General features: G+C 36.8%; 1 protein-coding gene across 1 annotated transcript in view; it reads right to left on the minus strand.

The window, feature by feature from the left end:
• Nucleotides 1-18610, minus strand: part of THSD7B (thrombospondin type 1 domain containing 7B) — a 568622-nt gene that overhangs the window by 222379 nt on the left and 327633 nt on the right. Inside the window, exon 13 of the mRNA XM_046018222.1 lies at nucleotides 17267-17530. Coding sequence (XP_045874178.1) covers nucleotides 17267-17530 — 264 coding nt within the window. The remainder of the gene's footprint in view (nucleotides 1-17266; nucleotides 17531-18610) is intronic.

Here is an 18610-nt window from a genome sequence, read left to right on the forward strand (position 1 = left end):
TTCAAAATCTGTGGGACACAGCAAAGGCAGTCCTGAGAGGAAAATATATAGCGGTACAAGCCTTTCTCAAGAAACAAGAAAGGTCTCAAGTACACAACCTAACCCTACACGTAAAAGAGCTGGAGAAAGAACAAGAAAGAAACCCTAAACCCAGCAGGAGAAGAGAAATCATAAAGATCAGAGCAGAAATCAATGAAATAGAAACCAAAAAAACAATAGAAAAAAATCAATGAAACCAGGAGCTGGTTCTTTGAAAGAATCAATAAGATTGATAAACCCCTGGCCAGACTCATCAAAAAGAGAAAGGACCCAAATAAATAAAATCATGAATGAAAGAGGAGAGATCACAACTAACACCAGAGAAATACAGACAATTATAAGAACATACTATGAGCAACTCTACGCCAACAAATTTGACAATATGGAAGAAATGGATGCATTCCTAGAGACATATAAACTACCACAACTGAGCCAGGAAGAAATAGAAAAGCTAAACAGGCCCATAACCAGTAAGGAGATTGAAACAGTCATCAAAAATCTCCAAACAAACAAAAACCCAGGGCCAGACGGCTTCCCAGGGGAATTCTACCAAACATTTAAAGAAGAACTAATTCCTATTCTCCTGAAACTGTTCCAAAAAATAGAAATGGAAGGAAAACTTCCAAACTCATTTTATGAGGCCAGCATCACCTTGATCCCAAAACCAGACAAGGATCCCACCAAAAAAGAGAACTACAGACCAATATCCTTGATGAACACAGACACAAAAATTCTCGCCAAAATACTAGCCAATAGGATTCAACAGTACATTAAAAGGATTATTCACCACGATCAAGTGGGATTTATTCCAGGGCTGCAGGGTTGGTTCAACATCTGCAAATCAATCAATGTGATACAAAACATTAAGAAAAAAAAGAACAAGAACCATATGATACTCTCCATAGATGCTGAAAAAGCATTTGACAAAGTACAGCATCCCTTCCTGATCAAAACTCTTCAAAGTGTGGGGATAGAGGGCACATACCTCAATATTATCAAAGCCATCTATGAAAAACCCACCGCAAATATCATTCTCAATGGAGAAAAACTGAAAGCTTTTCCGCTAAGGTCAGGAACACGGCAGGGATGTCCATTATCACCACTGCTATTCAACATAGTACTAGAAGTCCTAGCCTCAGCAATCAGACAACAAAAAGAAATTAAAGGCATCCAAATTGGTAAAGAAGAAGTCAAACTATCACTCTTCACAGATGATATGATACTATATGTGGAAAACCCAAAAGACTCCACTCCAAAACTGCTAGAACTTGTCCAGGAATTCAGTAAAGTGTCAGGATATAAAATCAATGCACAGAAATCAGTTGCATTTCTGTACACCAACAACAAGACTGAAGAAAGAGAAATTAAGGAGTCAATCCCATTTACAATTGTACCCAAAACTATAAGATACCTAGGAATAAACCTAACCAAAGAGACTAAGAATCTATACACAGAAAATTATAAAGTACTCATGAAAGAAATTGAGGAAGACACAAAGAAATGGAAAAATGTTCCATGCTCCTGGATTGGAAGAATAAATATTGTGAAAATGTCCATGCTACCTAAAGGAATCTACACATTTAATGCAATACCTATCAAAATACCATCCATTTTTTTCAAAGAAATGGAACAAATAATCCTAAAATTTATATGGAACCAGAAAAGACCTCGAACAGCCAAAGGAATATTGATAAAGAAAGCCAAAGTGGGTGGCATCACAATTCCGGACTTCAAGCTCTATTACAAAGCTGTCATCATCAAGACAGCATGGTACTGGCACAAAAACAGACACATAGATCAGTGGAACAGAATAGAGAGCCCAGAAATCGACCCTCAACTCTATGGTCCACTAATCTTCGACAAAGCAGGAAAGAATGTCCAATGGCAAAAAGACAGCCTCTTCAATAAATGGTGCTGGGAAAATTGGACAGCCACATGCACAAAAATGAAATTGGACCACTTCCTTACACCACACAGGAAAATAGACTCCAAATGGATGAAGGACCTCAATGTGAGAAAGGAATCCATCAAAATCCTTGAGGAGAACGCAGGCAGCAACCTCTTCAACCTCAGCCATAGCAACATCTTCCTAGGAACAACGGCAAAGGCAAGGGAAGCAAGGGCAAAAATGAACTATTGGGATTTCATCAAGATCAAAAGCTTTTGCACACCAAAGGAAACAGTTAACAAAACCAAAAGACAACTGACAGAATGGGAGAAGATATTTGCAAACGACATATCAGATAAAGGGCTAGTATCCAAAATCTATAAGGAACTTAGCAAACTCAACACCCAAAGAACAAACAATCCAATCAAGAAATGGGCAGAGGACATGAACAGACATTTCTGCAAAGAAGACATCCAGATGGCCAACAGACACATGAAAAAGTGCTCCACGTCACTTGCCATCAGGGAAATACAAATCAAAACCACAATGAGATATCACCTCACACCAGTCAGAATGGCTAAAGTTAACAAGTCAGGAAATGACAGATGCTGGCGAGGATGCGGAGAAAGGGGAACCCTCCTCCACTGTTGGTGGGAATGCAAGCTGGTGCAACCACTCTGGAAAACAGCATGGAGGTTCCTCAAAATGTTGAAAATAGAACTACCCTATGACCCAGCAATTGCACTACTGGGTATTTACCCTAAAGATACAAACATAGTGATCCGAAGGGGCACGTGTACCCGAATGTTTATAGCAGCAATGTCTACAATAGCCAAACTATGGAAAGAACCTAGATGTCCATCAACAGATGAATGGATCAAGAAGATGTGGTATATATACACAATGGAATACTATGCAGCCATCAAAAGAAATGAAATCTTGCCATTTGCGACGACGTGGATGGAACTAGAGCGTATCATGCTTAGTGAAATAAGTCAATCGGAGAAAGACAATTGTCGTATGATCTCCCTGATATGAAGACATGGAGAAGCAACATGGGGGGTTAGGGGGATAGGAGAAGAATAAATGAAACAAGAAGGGATTGGGAGGGAGACAAACCATAAATGACTCTTAATCTCACAAAACATACTGGGGGTTGCTGGGGGGAGGTGGGATTGGGAGAGGGGGAGGGGGCTATGGACATTGGGGAGGGTATGTGCTATCGTGAGTGCTGTGAAGTCTGTAAACCTGGCGATTCACAGACCTGTACCCCTGGGGATAAAAATACATTATATGAAAAAAAAAATACATTATATGTTTATTAAAAAAAAAAAAATTTGGAAGGGGAGGCGAACCATAAGAGACTATGCACTCTGAAAAACAACCTGAGGGTTTTGAAGGGTCAGGGGTGGGAGGTTGGGGGAACAGGTGGTGGGTATTAGGGAGGGCACGTTTTGCATGGAGCACTGGGTGTTGTGCAAAAACAATGAATACTGTTACGCTGAAAAAATAAATAAAATGGAAGAAAAAAATAGAGAATAACACCAAAAAAAAAAAAAAGAAAACAGGAAAGATTAATGAAACCTAGAGCCAGTTCTTCGGAAAGATAAACAAAATCAACAAACCTTTAACTACACTTACCAAGAAAAAGATAGCACTCAAAATAAGAAATGGAAGGGGAAACATAACTGGTATCACAGAAATACAAGGGATCTTAAGAGACTACTCTGAACAATTTTATGCCAAAAAATTGGACAATATATAAGAAATGAATAAATTTCTAGAAATACACAAACTACCAACTCTCAATCACAAAGAAGCAGAAAGTCTGAACAGACCAGTTACTGGTAAGGAAATTGAATCAGTTATCAAAAACCTCCCAGCAATCAAAAGTTCAGGACCAGATGGTTTTATTGGTGAATTCTTTTTTTTTTCCTTATTAATTAATTAATTAATTTGAGAGGCAGCGATAGAGAGCATGAGAGAGAAGAAGATCAGAGAAACAAGCAGACTCCCCATGGAGCTGGGAGCCCAATGCAAGACTCAATCCCAGGACTCAGGGATTATGACCTGAGCTGAAGGCAGTTACTTAACCAACTGAACCACCCAGGCACCCTCACTGGTGAATTCTATCCAACATAAAAAAAAGAATACCAATGCTTCTCTAATTCTTTCAAAAAGACAGAAGAGGAGGGAAAACTTCTGAACCCATTTTATAAGGCCAGCATTACCCTGATATTAAAACCAGGTAAGGGCAACACATTTAAAAAACAAGCTGATATATCTCATGGTCATAGATGCAAAAAATCCTCAAAATATTAGCAAACTGAATTCAACAACAGAGTAAAAGGATCCTACACCTTACTCCAGGAACGTCAGGATGGTTTAATATCCACATAGTCAATGTGATACACCATATTAACAAAGCCAAAGATAAAAAAGCTTATGATCATCTCAATAGATGCAAATAAACAAATAAATAAAACATCTGACAGAATACAACATCCATTGAGAATCAAAACTCTCAACAGTGTGTGTATCGACAGAAATGCACCTTAACATAACATAGGCCGTACATGACAAGCTTATTGCTACCATCATTCCTAATGATAAAAAGCTGGAAATTGTTCAAAGATTGGCAACAAGAAAGGATGCTCACTCCTACTACTTTTATTCAACATAGTGTTAGGATTCCTAGCCAGAATTAATAAGCAAGAAATAAAAGGTATCCAAAATAGAAAGAAATAAAACTGTCAATATTTGCAGATGCAGGATTTTATGTATAGAACACTCTAAAGACTCAACACAAAAAATTGTTAAGAACTAATAAATCTGGTGAACTTGCAGGATACAGAAATTCAATATACAGATCTATGATCAGTTGCATTCTGTATATATACACACTAATACTGAACTACCAGAAAGAGAAACAATTCCATTTATAATTACATCAAAAGAATCAAAACCTAGGAATTTAACCAAGGGGATCAAAGACCTATAAACTGAAAACTATAAAACACTGATAAAAGAAATTGAAGAATAAATGGAAAGATATTTTGTGCTAATGGACCAGAATTGATTTTAGTATGTTCATACAAACCAAAAGAATCCACATATTTATTGCAATCCTTACCAAAATTCCAATGGCATTTTTCAAAGAAATAAAAAAAAGTCCTAAAATTTCTATAGAACCACAAACACCCCAAATAGCCAAAGTAATTTTGAGAAAGAGCAAAGCCAGAGATATCATGCTTAATGTCAAACTAATCACAGTAGTATGATCTTGGCATTAGAAACAGACTCATCTATCAATGTAACAGAATAGGTAGCCCAGAAATAAACCCACACTTATACAGTTAATTTATGACAAAGGAACCAAGAATATACTATGGGGAAAGTATCTGTAATAAATACTGTTGGGAAAACTGGACAGCCACATGAAAAGAATAAAACTGGACCACTATTTTATAGCTACACAAAAATTAACACAAAATGGAATAAAGACTTAAATAGGTAATACCTGGAAACATAAAACTCCTAGAAGAAAATAGGTGATAAGTTTCTACAAATCAGTCTTTGCAATAATCTTTTTGGATTTGACACAAGAAGCAAAAGCAATAGAAGCAAAAATAAACTATGGGGACTACATCAAACTAAAAAGACTTCTGCCAAGCAAAGGAAATGATCAACAAAATGGAAGAAACCTATAGAATGGGAGAAAGTATTTGCAAGTCATATCTGATAGGAGGTTAATAACCAAAATAAAGAATTCATACAACTCAGTAAAAAACAAACAACCTCCAAAACACACACACACACACACACACAGAGAGAGAGAAAGGAAAAGAATGGAAGTTGGTGCAGCCACTTTGGAAAACTGTGGAGATTCCTTAAGAAATTAAAAAAAGAGCTACCCAATGACCCTGCAATTGCACTACTGGGTATTTACCCCAAAGATACAGATGTAGTGAAAAGAAGGGCCATCTGTACCCCAATGTTCATAGCAGCAATGGCCACAATCACCAAACTGTGGAAAGAGCCAAGATGCCCTTCAACAGACAAATGGATAAAGAAGATACGGTCCATATGTACAATGGAGTATTATGCCTCCATCAGGAAGGATGAATACCCAACTGTTTTTATCAACATGGACAGGACCGGAAGAGATTATGCTAAGTGAAATAAGTCAAAGAGAGAGAAAGTCAATTATCATATGGTTTCACTTGCTTGTGGAACATAACACATAACACAGAGGACATTGGGAGATGGAGAGAAATGATCTGGGGGAAATTGGAGGGAGAGACAAACCATGAGAGACTGTGGACTCTGAGAAACAAACTGAAGGTTTTAGAGGGGAGGAGAATGGGGGGTTGGATGAGCCTGCTGGTGGGTATTATGGAGGGCACGTACTGCATGGAGCACTGGGTGTGGTGCATATACAGTGAATTTTGGAACACTGAAAAAAAATAAAATTAAATTAAAAAAAAATCCAAAAACTCAAAATAGGAAGTGGGCAGAAGATCTGAATGGACTTTCAGACAGATAGATGGCCAACAAAAATGAAAAGATACTCAACATCACTCAATACCTAGAAGATGTAAACTGTAGCCACAACAAGAAATCACCTCGCATCTCAGAATGGCTATTATCAAAAAGACAAGAAATAACAAGTATTGGCAAGGAAGTGGAGAAAGAATACTTGTGCACTATTGGTGAGAATGTAAATTGGTTCAGGCATTATTGGAAACAGTATAAATGGTCCTCAGGAAATTAAAAATAGATCAATGATTCAGCAATTCCACTTCCAGTATTTATCTGGGGAAAAAAAAAGAAAAAAAAGAAAGCACTAACTTCAAAAGATATGCATGCCTTCATGTTCACTGCGGACTTATTTCCAACAGCAAAGCAACTTATTTCCAATAGCAAAGCAACAGAAGTATCCAGTAGATAAATAAAACACAATAGAAAGGTACAACAGAGTATCACCCAGCATAATAATAAAAAAATTTTTTTTGCCATTTGTGACAACATAGATGGACCTTGAGGGCATTATACTAAGTGAAGTAAGACAGAGAGAAGGACAAATACTGTATGAGCTCACTTGTATGTTTGTTCGTGTGGGGGGGTTGGGGGGACTACCACCACCAGTGATGAACACACACACACAACTCAACTCAGACATAGGAAACAGACTGGGTGTGGTCAGAGGTAGGGAATTGGGAATGGGCAAAATAGGTAAAAAGGTACAAACTTCCAGGTCTAAGTAAGTCATGGGGATGTAATATACAATAGATTATTAACTGTTTTGTACATTAGAAAGTTCTAAGTCTTAAAAGATCACAATTGTAACTATGTATGTTAATTGATGTTAGACTTAATTGCTCCAATTTTATCATATATAAATACTGAATCATTATGCTGTAGGCCTCAAACTAACCTACTGTATGTCAATAAAAATGTTTTTTAAAGCTTGAATTATATTACTTCCCTTTCTTTTCACATATGATTGTATTAAATTAGATCCATACTCCTTGCTTTGTCCCCCAAGATTCTGCCTAGTTGTTCAACCTCATTTCACAGAATTCTCTCATTCCCTATAGTAAACCACAGAGATTCCTTTGGTTTGCTGGCAGAACTTTTCATATTTTACTCCTTTACTCCTTAGAACATGCTTATTCCACTTCCTGAAATGGTCTCGTATGTACTTTTCATGTGGTGGCTTTTTTCTCCTACTTCTTTCTTGTTCTTCAAATTTTTGTCACTTCAGCAAGGACTTTCCTAAAGTTTACTTAAAGATTTTATACTCAGCATCCAAAGAGCTAATAAAGACCTGAAATTCCTTTTTTTCTTATCCCCCACTAGACAATAACATTCACAAGTATTCTACTTCCACTTAAATGTGTACCCAAATCATAGAAGACCAGGTACATAGCTGGTGTTCAAAATACAGGTTTTGATCACATGAATGGCTAAATCAGTATGTCAGTGACCTCAGTCTCATGACAATAGGAGTCATTCCTTTCTTTACTCCCCTTTTAATAACTAATTAGACATCTGCAGAGAATAGAAGTGTCTTGGCATAAACCACCACAGGATCCAGATTTCTAGTTAACACGTACATCCAAAAGTAACCAAATAAAAACAACAACAGCAAAACCAAAAGTAACTAAATGGTTCAATAGGTGTACTTTGACAGATGCTTTTTCTACAATATCTATTCATGATAAAAAACCCTCAAATAGTGCAGGTTTAGAGGGAACATACTTCAACATAATAAAGGCAATGTAAGAAAACCCCACAGCTACAACATCCTCAATGGGGAGAAACTGAGCTTTTCTTCTACAGTCAGGAACAAAACAGGGAGGTGCACTCTCACCACTTAACATAGTACTGGAACTCCTAGCTACAGCCATCAGACAACAAAAATAAAAGGCATCCAAATAGTCAAGGAAGAGTCAAACTTTCACTGTTTGCTGATGACATGATACTCTATATAGAAAATCTGAAAGACTCCACCAAAACACTGCTAGACAGACACAGAATCAGTGAAGTTGCAGGATACAAAAATCAATGTACAGAAATTGGTTTCATTTCTACACTGATAAGGCAGAGAAACTAAGGAACCAATCCCATGTATAGTTATACCAGAACAATGAGATACATAGGAATAAACCTAACCAAAGAGGTGAAAGACCTGTACTCTGAAAACTGCAGAACACATGCAAGAAATGGAAGACGACACCAAGAAATGGGATGGCATTCTACGCGCATGCATTGGTAAAACAGATATTGTTAAACTATCTATATTACCCCAAATCAATCTACACACATTTAATGCAGTCCCTATCAAAATACCACCAGCATTTTCCAGAGCTAGAACAAACAATCCTAAAATTTGTATGGAACCGCAAAAGATCCCTGAAGAGCCAAAGCAACCTTAAAAAAGAAAAGCAAAGCTAGAGGTATCACAATTCTAGACTTCAAGTACTATTACAAAGCTGTAGTCATCAAGACAGAATGGTACTGGCACAAAATAGACATATAGATCGTGGAGCAGAATAGAAAACTCAGAAATGAACCCACTACTATACGTCAGTTAACCTTAAATAAAGCAGGAAAAATATCTAATGGGAAAAATGACAGTCTCTTCCACAAACAGTGTTGGGAAACTAAACAGCAACATGCAAAAGAATGAAACTGGACCATGAATACACAACTTTTGTATCAACATGAACGGGACTGGAAGAGATTATGCTGAGTGAAATAAGTCAAGCAGAGAGAGTCAATTTTCATATGGTTTCACTTATTTGTGGAGCATAAGAAATAACATGGAGGACATGGGGAGATGGAGAAGAGAAGGGAGTTGAGGGAAATTGAGGGGGAGATGAACCAGGAGAGATTATGGACTCTGAAAAACAATCTGAGGGTTATGAAGGGGCGGGGGTGGGAGGTTGGGGGAGCCTGGTGGTGAGTATTATGGTCGGCACGTATAGCACGGAGCACTGGATGTGGTGCATAAACAATGAATTCTGTTACACTGAAAATAAATAAAAAAATGAAAAAAAGAAAGAATTGAAACTGGACCATGATCTTACACCATACACAAAAAAATTCAAAATGGATTAAAGACCTAAATGTGAGACCTGAAACAATGAAAGCCTAGAGGAGAACACAGACAGTAATTTCTTTGACATTGGCCATAGAAAATTCTTTCTAGCGATGTCTCCTGATACAAGGGAAACAAAAGCAAAAATAAACTACTGGGACTTCATCAAGGTAAAAAGCTTCTGCACTGTTAAGGAAACAATCAACACAACTAAAAGGCCACCTTCAGAATGGGAGAAGATATTTGCAAATGACATCTCTGATAAAGAGTTAGTATCCAAAATATAAAAAACTTCTAAAACACAGCATCCAAAAAATGAATAATCCAATTAAAAAATGGGCCAAAGCCATGAATAGATATCCAGATGGCTAAAAGATGCATGCAAAGATGCTCAACACCACTCACCGTCAGGAAAATACAAATCAAAACTATGAGTTATCATCTCATACCTGTCAGAATGGCTAAAATGAACAACAGAAGAAACAGGTGTTGGCAAGGATACGGAGAGAGGGGAACCCCTCTTGCTACTGGTGGGAATGCAAACTGACACAGCCACTCTGGAAACCATACGGAGGTTCCTCAAAAAGTTAAAAATAGTCTGGCTATCCTACTACTAGGATTTTTATCTGAAGAATACAAAAACACTAACTCAAAAGATACATGCCCCCTGATGTTTATAGCAGCAGTATCGACAATAGCCAAATTATAGAAGCAGGGCAAAGGTCCATGAATTCATGAACAGATAAGGACAATGTGGTATGTATGTATGTATGCATGTGTATGTATATATATGTATAATGGAATGTTATTATTCCATTTGCAATGACATGGATGGACCTAGAGAGTATTATGATAAGCAAAATCGGTCATTCAGAGAAAGACCTACCACAGGACTTCATTCATATGTGGAATTTAAGAAACAAAGCAAGTGAGCAAAGGTGGAAAAAAGGAGAGGAGAGAGGGAGGCAAACCAAGGAATGTACTTTTAACTACAGAAAACACACTGATAGGGGCGCCTGGGTGGCTCAGTGGGTTAAAGCCTCTGCCTTCGGCTCAGGTCATGATCCCAGGGTCCTGGGATCGAGGCCCGCATCAGGCTCTCTGCTCTGCGGGGATCCTGCTTCTCTCTCTCTCTCTCTCTGCCTGCCTCTCTGCCTACTTGTGATCTCTATCTGTTAAATAAATAAATAAAATCTTTAAAAAAAGAAAAAAGAAAACACACTGATAGTTACCAGAGAGGAGGTGCATGGGGTGGGGGGGAATGGGTTAAATAGATGATGGGGATTAAGGATTGTACTTGTAATGAGCACTGGGTACTGTATGGAAGTGTTAAAAAAATCACTATATTATATACCCAAGAATAGTATTACACTGTATGCTAACTGGAATTTAAGTAGAAACTTAAGGGGAACTTGGGTGGCTCAGTTGGTTAAGCATCTGACTCTTGATTTTGACTCAGGTCATCATCTTAGGGTTGTGAAACAGAGCCCCACACTGGACTCTGCACTAGGTGTGGAGCCTGCTTAAGATTCTCTCTACCCCTCTACCCCTCCACTCCTCAGTGTGAGCACACGCTCACTTTGTCGCTAAGAAAAAAAAAATTAGAAACTTAAAGGTAAAAGAAACTATTATAGCTTTGGATTTGATCAGAACATTTAAAATTGGTGTGCAGAAGGAGAAGAATGGCAAGAAGTAGGCAGAGTTTAAAGAAACAAAAGCTGAGAATTTCCCAAACCTAAGGAAGGACTTAAACACACATATCCAGGAAGCTGACAGAAGACTCCATTATCTCAATGCAAAAAACACATTTTCCAAGAAACACATTGAAACTGTCAAAAAAAAAAAATTAGTAAGTCAATGGTAAAGAATCTGAAAGACAACCAGGGGAAAGAAGTTACTTAAAGAACCCCCTTTAGGCCATCAACAGATTTCTCAGCAGAAAGTCTACAGGTCAGGAGAGAGTAGATGACACATAGATGACATATTCAAAGGGCTGAAAGGTAAAAACTGTTAGCCAAGAAAATGTGTGCCATAAGTTATCTTTCAGACAGGAGGGAGAAATAAAGGCTTTCTCAAACTAAGAAAAGCTGAGGGAGTTCACCACCAACAGACTCGCAAAAAGTGCTGAAAGGGATTCAAGGTGGGATGAAAAGACACTAATCAGAGAGAGGAAAACATATCAAAATGCAGTACAGTTTGCTAAAGTTGAAAAATAGAAAGCAAACTCTGCTAGAATGTGTCTTAACCACGGAGCTACTGTATAAAAGTTAAAAAATATTAAAAATCATCATAGTGACTATAATTTGTTGAAGAGCATAAAGGCATAAATCATAAAAGAGGCAAATTGTAGTATCAGATATAAACAAAGGAGGGGTGAAATGTAGAGAATCTACAGGCAAATGGAGATTAATTATCAACACAAAATGGACAGTATTATCTGTGAGAAGTTTTAAGTAAGCTTCGTCATAACTGCCAAGCAAAAATCTGGAGTTGATTAATCAACATAAAAAAGGGGGAGACAGAGTATATCACTGTGGAAAAGTACCAATTTACAAGGGTAGGCAGAGAAAGGAAAAATACCCTCGAGATACACAACAAGAAGGCAAATAATAAAATGGCAGTGCTAAGTCCTTACAAATCAATAATCACTCGAAGTATAAATGGGTTGAATTCACCAATCAAAAGGCACAGAATGGCTGGATAGAAAAACAAGACAATCATATGACACATACAGGAGACTCATGTCACCTTGAGAGACACTCATACACTCAAATTTTGAAGAAACAGAACAATGTATCTCATGCAAGTAGAAACCAAAATAAAGTAGGAATAGCAATACTTTGACAAAATGGACTCCAGGCCAAAAAGCAAAAACAAAAACAAAACAAAAAATAAGAAACCAAGATTATTTAATAAAGGAGTCAATATATCAAGATGTAACATTCATAAATGCAAACACATCCATTATCAGAGCCCCTAAATGTATTAAGTAAATACTAACAAATGTGAAGAGAGAAATAGACAATTATATAAAAACAGTAGGGGAGTTCAACACCACACTGTCAGTAATGGATAGATCACTTGAATAGGAAAAACAAAACAAAACAAAAAACAAGGAAATGCTATAATTGAACTGTACTTTAAACCAAATAGACTTGACATATATAAAATATTCCATCTAACAGAAGAATATAGTTTCCTCAAGAAAAACTGAAAGGTTTCCTTTTAAGAACAGGAAAAAGACAAAATTGCCCACACACCTCTCTTATTCGATACAGTATTAGAAGTCCTAACTGGAGAAATTAAATAAGACCCAAAAAATGGCATCCAAATCAGAAAGAAAGAAGCAAAATTGTCACTATTTGCAGTTGATAATTTGTGTATAGAAAATGTCAAGGACTCAGCCAAAAAACTGTTGAAGTTAAGCAATTTCAGTAAAATTCCAAGATATTAAAAAAAAAAAAAATCAACACACAGAAATCATTTATGTTACTATACACTAATTATGAAGCATCTGAAATATAAAACTATCCCATTTGCCATAGCACCAAAACAATAAATAGTAATAAATTTAACCAAGTGAAAGATCTGTACAATGAAAACTATAAAACTTACTTGAAAAAAATTGAAGTAGATACAACATATGGAAAAAAACAATCTGTGTTCGTGGTTCTGAAGCATTTTGTTAAAATATCCATGCTACCCAAAGCCTTCTATAGAATCAATAGAATCAATGTAATCTGTCAAAATTCAAATGTCATTCTTCACATAAAGAGAGAAATGGAACTACCAAGGACCCCAAATAGCCAAAGCAATCCTAAGGAAGAACAAATATGGGAATGTCACATTTCTTGATTTTAAATTATACTACAAAGTTATTGGAATAAAAACAGTATTATTGGCATAAAAATCAAACACAGACCAATCAAACAGAATTAAGAGCTCAGAATAAACCCATGCATTTTTTTTCCTCAAGAATTTTGATGGATTCCTATCTCACAGGTCTTTCACCTATTTAGAGTTTATCTTTGTGAATGGTTTAAGAGAATGGTTGAGTTTCATTGTTCTGTATACAGCTGTCCAATTTTCCCAGTAACATTTATTGTAAAGACTTTTTTTTTTTCCCACTGAATATTCTTTCCTGCTTTGAGCTGAGATGTCCTTCAACGGACAAATGGATAAAGAAGATGTAGTCCATATACACAATGGAATATTACTCAGCCATTAGAAAGAATGAATACCCAATATTTCATCAATATGGATGGAACTGGAGATTATACTAAATGAAAAATCAAACAGACAATAATCGTATGGTTTCACTTGTTTGTGGAACATAAGAATAGCATGGAGGACATTAGGAGAAGGAAGGGGAAAGTGAAGGGGGGAAAATCAGAGACAACCATTAGAGACTATGGACTCCAGGAAACAAACTGAGGGTTTCAGAAGGGAGGAGGGTGGGGAGATGGGTGAGCCCAGTGACGGGTATTAAGGAGGGCATGTATTGCATGGAGCACTGGGTGTTTGTTACACCGCAAATAACGAATCATGGAACACTGCATCAAAAACTAATGATGTACTGTAAGGTGACATACATAACAACAACAACAACAAAAAAAACAAACATGCATTTTCAGTGAACTAATACTTGACAAGAGAAGAAATAACACCTAATGGGGAAATGGTCTCTTCAAATGGTGTTGGACAATGCAGAACAATGAAATTAGACCCCTGTTTTACAGCACTCGAAAAATTAACTCAAAATAGATCAAAGCCTTAAATAGAAAAGCTGATACCAGGAATCTCCTAGAAAAAAATGTGGTAAAGAAGCTCTTTAACACTGGTTTTGGTAATGTTGTTTTGGTAATGTTTATTGTAGGTCACCAGAGCAAACAAAACAAAAACAAAACAAAACAAAATAGGACTACATCAGACTTAAGCTTTTGCATAGCAAAGGAAACAATCAACAAAATGAAATGGCAACAGAGCTAATGGGAGAAATTCTTGCCAACCATGTATCCGATAGCAGGTTAATACCCAAAATATATAAAGAACATTTTCAATCTAATTATGAAAGAGAGAAACAGACATTTTCCCAAAGACAGCCAAATGGCCAAGAGGTACAGGAAAAGATGCTCAACATAACTAACCATCAGGCAAATGCAACTCAAAACTACGGTGAAATAACACCATAACCATTAGAATGGTTTTAATTAAGAAAAGAAATAATGGGTGTTGACGAGGATGTGGAGAAAAGGGAACTCCTGTACACTGTTGTGGGAATGTACATTCCCTATGTAACATGTCCACTATGTTAAACAATATTAAAGTTACTCAAAAATTAACCGATCTACTATGGGATACAGCAATCTCACAGCTGGGTATATACCCAAAGGAAATGAAAATAGAGTAACCAAGAAATATATATACTCCCATGTTCGTTGCAACATTTTTCACAATAGCCAAAATATGGAAACAACCTAAGTGTCCATCAACAGATGAATGGATAAAGAAGATGCGATCTATATTTGATAAAATATATCTCATATATTAAAAAATGAAGCATTTGGCCATAGAAATTATATCCTACCATTTATGACAATATAGATAGACCCCGAGGACATTATAGCAAGTAAGGTAAGTTAGAGAAAGGCATGTATTGTAGGTTATCACTTAAATGTGGAATTTAAAGAAGTCAAATTTGTAAAAACAGTAGAATGGTGGTTACCAGGAGATGAGGGATGGGGAGGAGTGGTTAGGACAGATATTATCAAACTGTTTAAATTTATAGTGAGTAGTACATAAGTCCTAGAGATTTGATGCACAGTATAGTGAATACACACCAATTTTGTATTATAATCAAACTTGCTAAACGACTGGTACTTAATTAGTTTAACCACTAAGAAATAACTCTGTAATGGGATAGTGATGCTAATTATCACTACAGTGCCAATCACTGCCATATGAATAATCAAACTGACATATTGTAACCTTAAATTTACACATTGGAAGTCAAATATATTTCAATGGGAAAAAGGAAAATCTAGTTTTAGAAAATGAACGAATACAAACCGTGGAAAGAACCAAGATGCCCTTCAATGGATGAATGGATAAGGAAAATGTGGTCCATATACACTATGGAGTATTATGCCTACATCAGAAAGGATGAATATGCAACTTTTGTATCAACATGGATGGGACTGGAAGAGATTATGCTGAGTGAAATAAGTCAAGCAGAGAGAGTCAAGTATCATATGGCCTCACTTATTTGTGGAGCATAACAAATAACACGGAGGACATAGGGAGATGGAGAGGAGAAGGGAGTTGAGGGAAATTGGAGGGGGAGATGAACCATGAGAGACTACAGACTCTGAAAAACAACCTGAGAGTTTTGAAGGGGCGGGGGGTGTAAGGTTGGGGGAGCCAGGTGGTGGGTATTATGGAGGGCATGCATTGCATGGAGCCCTGGGTGTGGTGCAAAAACAATGAATTCTGTTATGCTGAAAAGAAATTAAAAAAAAAAAAAAGAAAGAAAATGAACCAATATATATATATAAACCAAAAACAAATATTAAAGTCAACCATTTTTGGCTTCCATAAAATGGGTCCACAGCTTGCTTCTGATGTGTATAATGTTTCTCTGAGTCAAGTCACTGAAGAAAATTTTATAGAGTAACCCAGGAAGCAGAGTCAATGATACCACCAATTAAAGCATTATTAAGCCTTAGGTTGCATTCACAAGATGATACTGGCATATCTTCAACAGTTAATCCATTGATTATGAAGACAAACTGTCATTTACCTGACTTCTATAACAGAAATGAATTCAACTCACCATAATTATTGAGAAAGCTTATTAAAACACTTTGATGATAGAGACCAAAATCTTTTTTCCTCCTAGAGTTTTCCAAACATGAATTCTTTCATATGCTCTGTAGAATTCCTTACCATTTTAGTCTTATAAAAAAATAAGTCACAAACTAGAGTATGAAATTCATTATGTTCCATTGTAATCATTAGTCTCAGCATCCCCTATCAACCTTCATCCCGACTAGATTGAGTCTCATTCTCTTCTCCATTCACCCCTCTTTCAAATTGTCCCAAGGTTCAAAAAAGGCAGTCTCCTTCCTGATTAACAGCTCACAAAATTCTCCCCGATGGCTTTTTTCTACAGTTTCATTCTATTAGTTTGGGTATACTTATATAGTGCATTGCAAAACACTTTAAGTCAATGTTTTCATTGGTAATTTGTCAACTACCTTAGAAGAAATTCAAGGCCTGATGCTTTCTATGCATATGATCAGAGCACCAAAGACCACCACAAAATATATTTTGTATTTAATTTGTCAACTACCTTAGAAGAAATTCAAGGCCTGATGCTTTCTATGCATATGATCAGAGCACCAAAGACCACCACAAAGTATATTTTGTATTAAATAAGGCTTTTCTAATGAAGTAAAGCAACTGCACTCATCCACAGTTAACCAAGTGGCCAATGGTAAAGTACAGAGTGAGGAGAGTCAAGGATCCAAAATAATCACTTTCCAAATAATCAGTGAAATATGGATACGTGTATTCCAAATGCCTATATTTTATGAAAGGCAGTATGTTATTAATAAAGGAAAACGGAAAGAAATATTATAGAAGAAAGCTACTAATTCTAGACTTGGATACACCTCCTGGGCTGTATGTGTATGTTCCCATCTCCTTATGTTCCTCCTCACTCATCTCCTTACCAGAGCTGCTGCAGTGGGAGGGGTCAACAGGTCTTCCGTTTTTATCAGAGCAGGCTATTGCTCGAAAGCGCAGGCCTTTTCCACATTCTTTGCTGTCTCCTTGTACCCGATATCCTCGCTGGGACTCCCTTCTACCTTCTGGAAGAATGCAATCTGACCAGTTTCCATAAGGCTGAGATATAAATTCATCACAAGGGCACAGTTCTGTTTCTATGAGAGGGTACAGGTCAGAGTCCTGGCATTTCTCTTTCTTCCTGCTTTTCCCTGTTTCAAAAGCAAAACAAAACATTGATATATTAATTTCCAATCTGTTTTGTTGAAAGTCACATTATTGTCTTTACTAGTGTTTACTTACTAAACATCAAATAAAATATGGCCTTCCCCTGCCCTTCTCCACAACCCCCCCCACCTTTTTTTTTTCCAAGAAAGCAAATCCTAGGACAATGGAAGCAATTCTCAAAGCAACCGTGAAATTAAAGTTAATTTGAGGGGTGCCTGGGTGGCTCAGTCTGTTAAACATCTCCCTTGGGCTGGGATCAAGCTCCACATCAGGCTCTTTGCTCAGCAGGGAGCCTGCTTCCCCCTTTTCCTCTGCCTGGTGCTCCCCCGGCTCATATACTCTGTCAAACAAAATAAAATAATAATAATAAAGATAATTTGGAAAAAATTTAAAAATGGTTTATATTGGATAGTGGCAAAAAAAAAAAAGAAACTGAATGCTGTTTGCTACAGTGACTCAACAGCTGGAAAGTTTTTATTTATATGATTTTCTCTATAACTTGTTGGTAAGAACAAACCAGTTACTTTATTTTCCTGAAAATTAATGGTTTCCAGGGAAACCAACAAATCACTGGAAATAGTAACATCCTGTCTTTTTGATGTGCGTTTTTGGAAACAGTTTATTTATTCAAAGAACAAAATGATATCTCATCCAATGGCCCTGGAGTGAGGCTAGATGCCACTCGGGGTGAGAGTGACAAAGTCGAACTTATTTTGGTCCTTGCCATCAGGCAGCTCACAAATGCTGACACAATAAAAGGAAATAAATGTTCAAATAATGCTGGGTAATTTAATCTGAGAAAAAGTTATGACTTCCACTTTGAAAGACTTTTTTAACTTAAGTATTCTAGAATATGACTTTACCTTAACCAATTGACTTTGATGGAGCTTTTAGCTATGATCCTGTCTTTGAGTAATGAGAATGCAGAATCATTTCCCATTGCTGAGTACTTGATAATCATGTTTAATGGGATTTCGAGTCCGCATGTAACTTGATTCAACTTTCCTGCCAACACACTTCTGCTAGATTCCTAAACGTTTTCTAATAGATCTGATTAGATTTTG

The sequence above is a fragment of the Meles meles genome, chromosome 9 (assembly GCF_922984935.1).
Source record: "Meles meles chromosome 9, mMelMel3.1 paternal haplotype, whole genome shotgun sequence".
Taxonomy (NCBI): Eukaryota; Metazoa; Chordata; class Mammalia; order Carnivora; family Mustelidae; genus Meles; species Meles meles.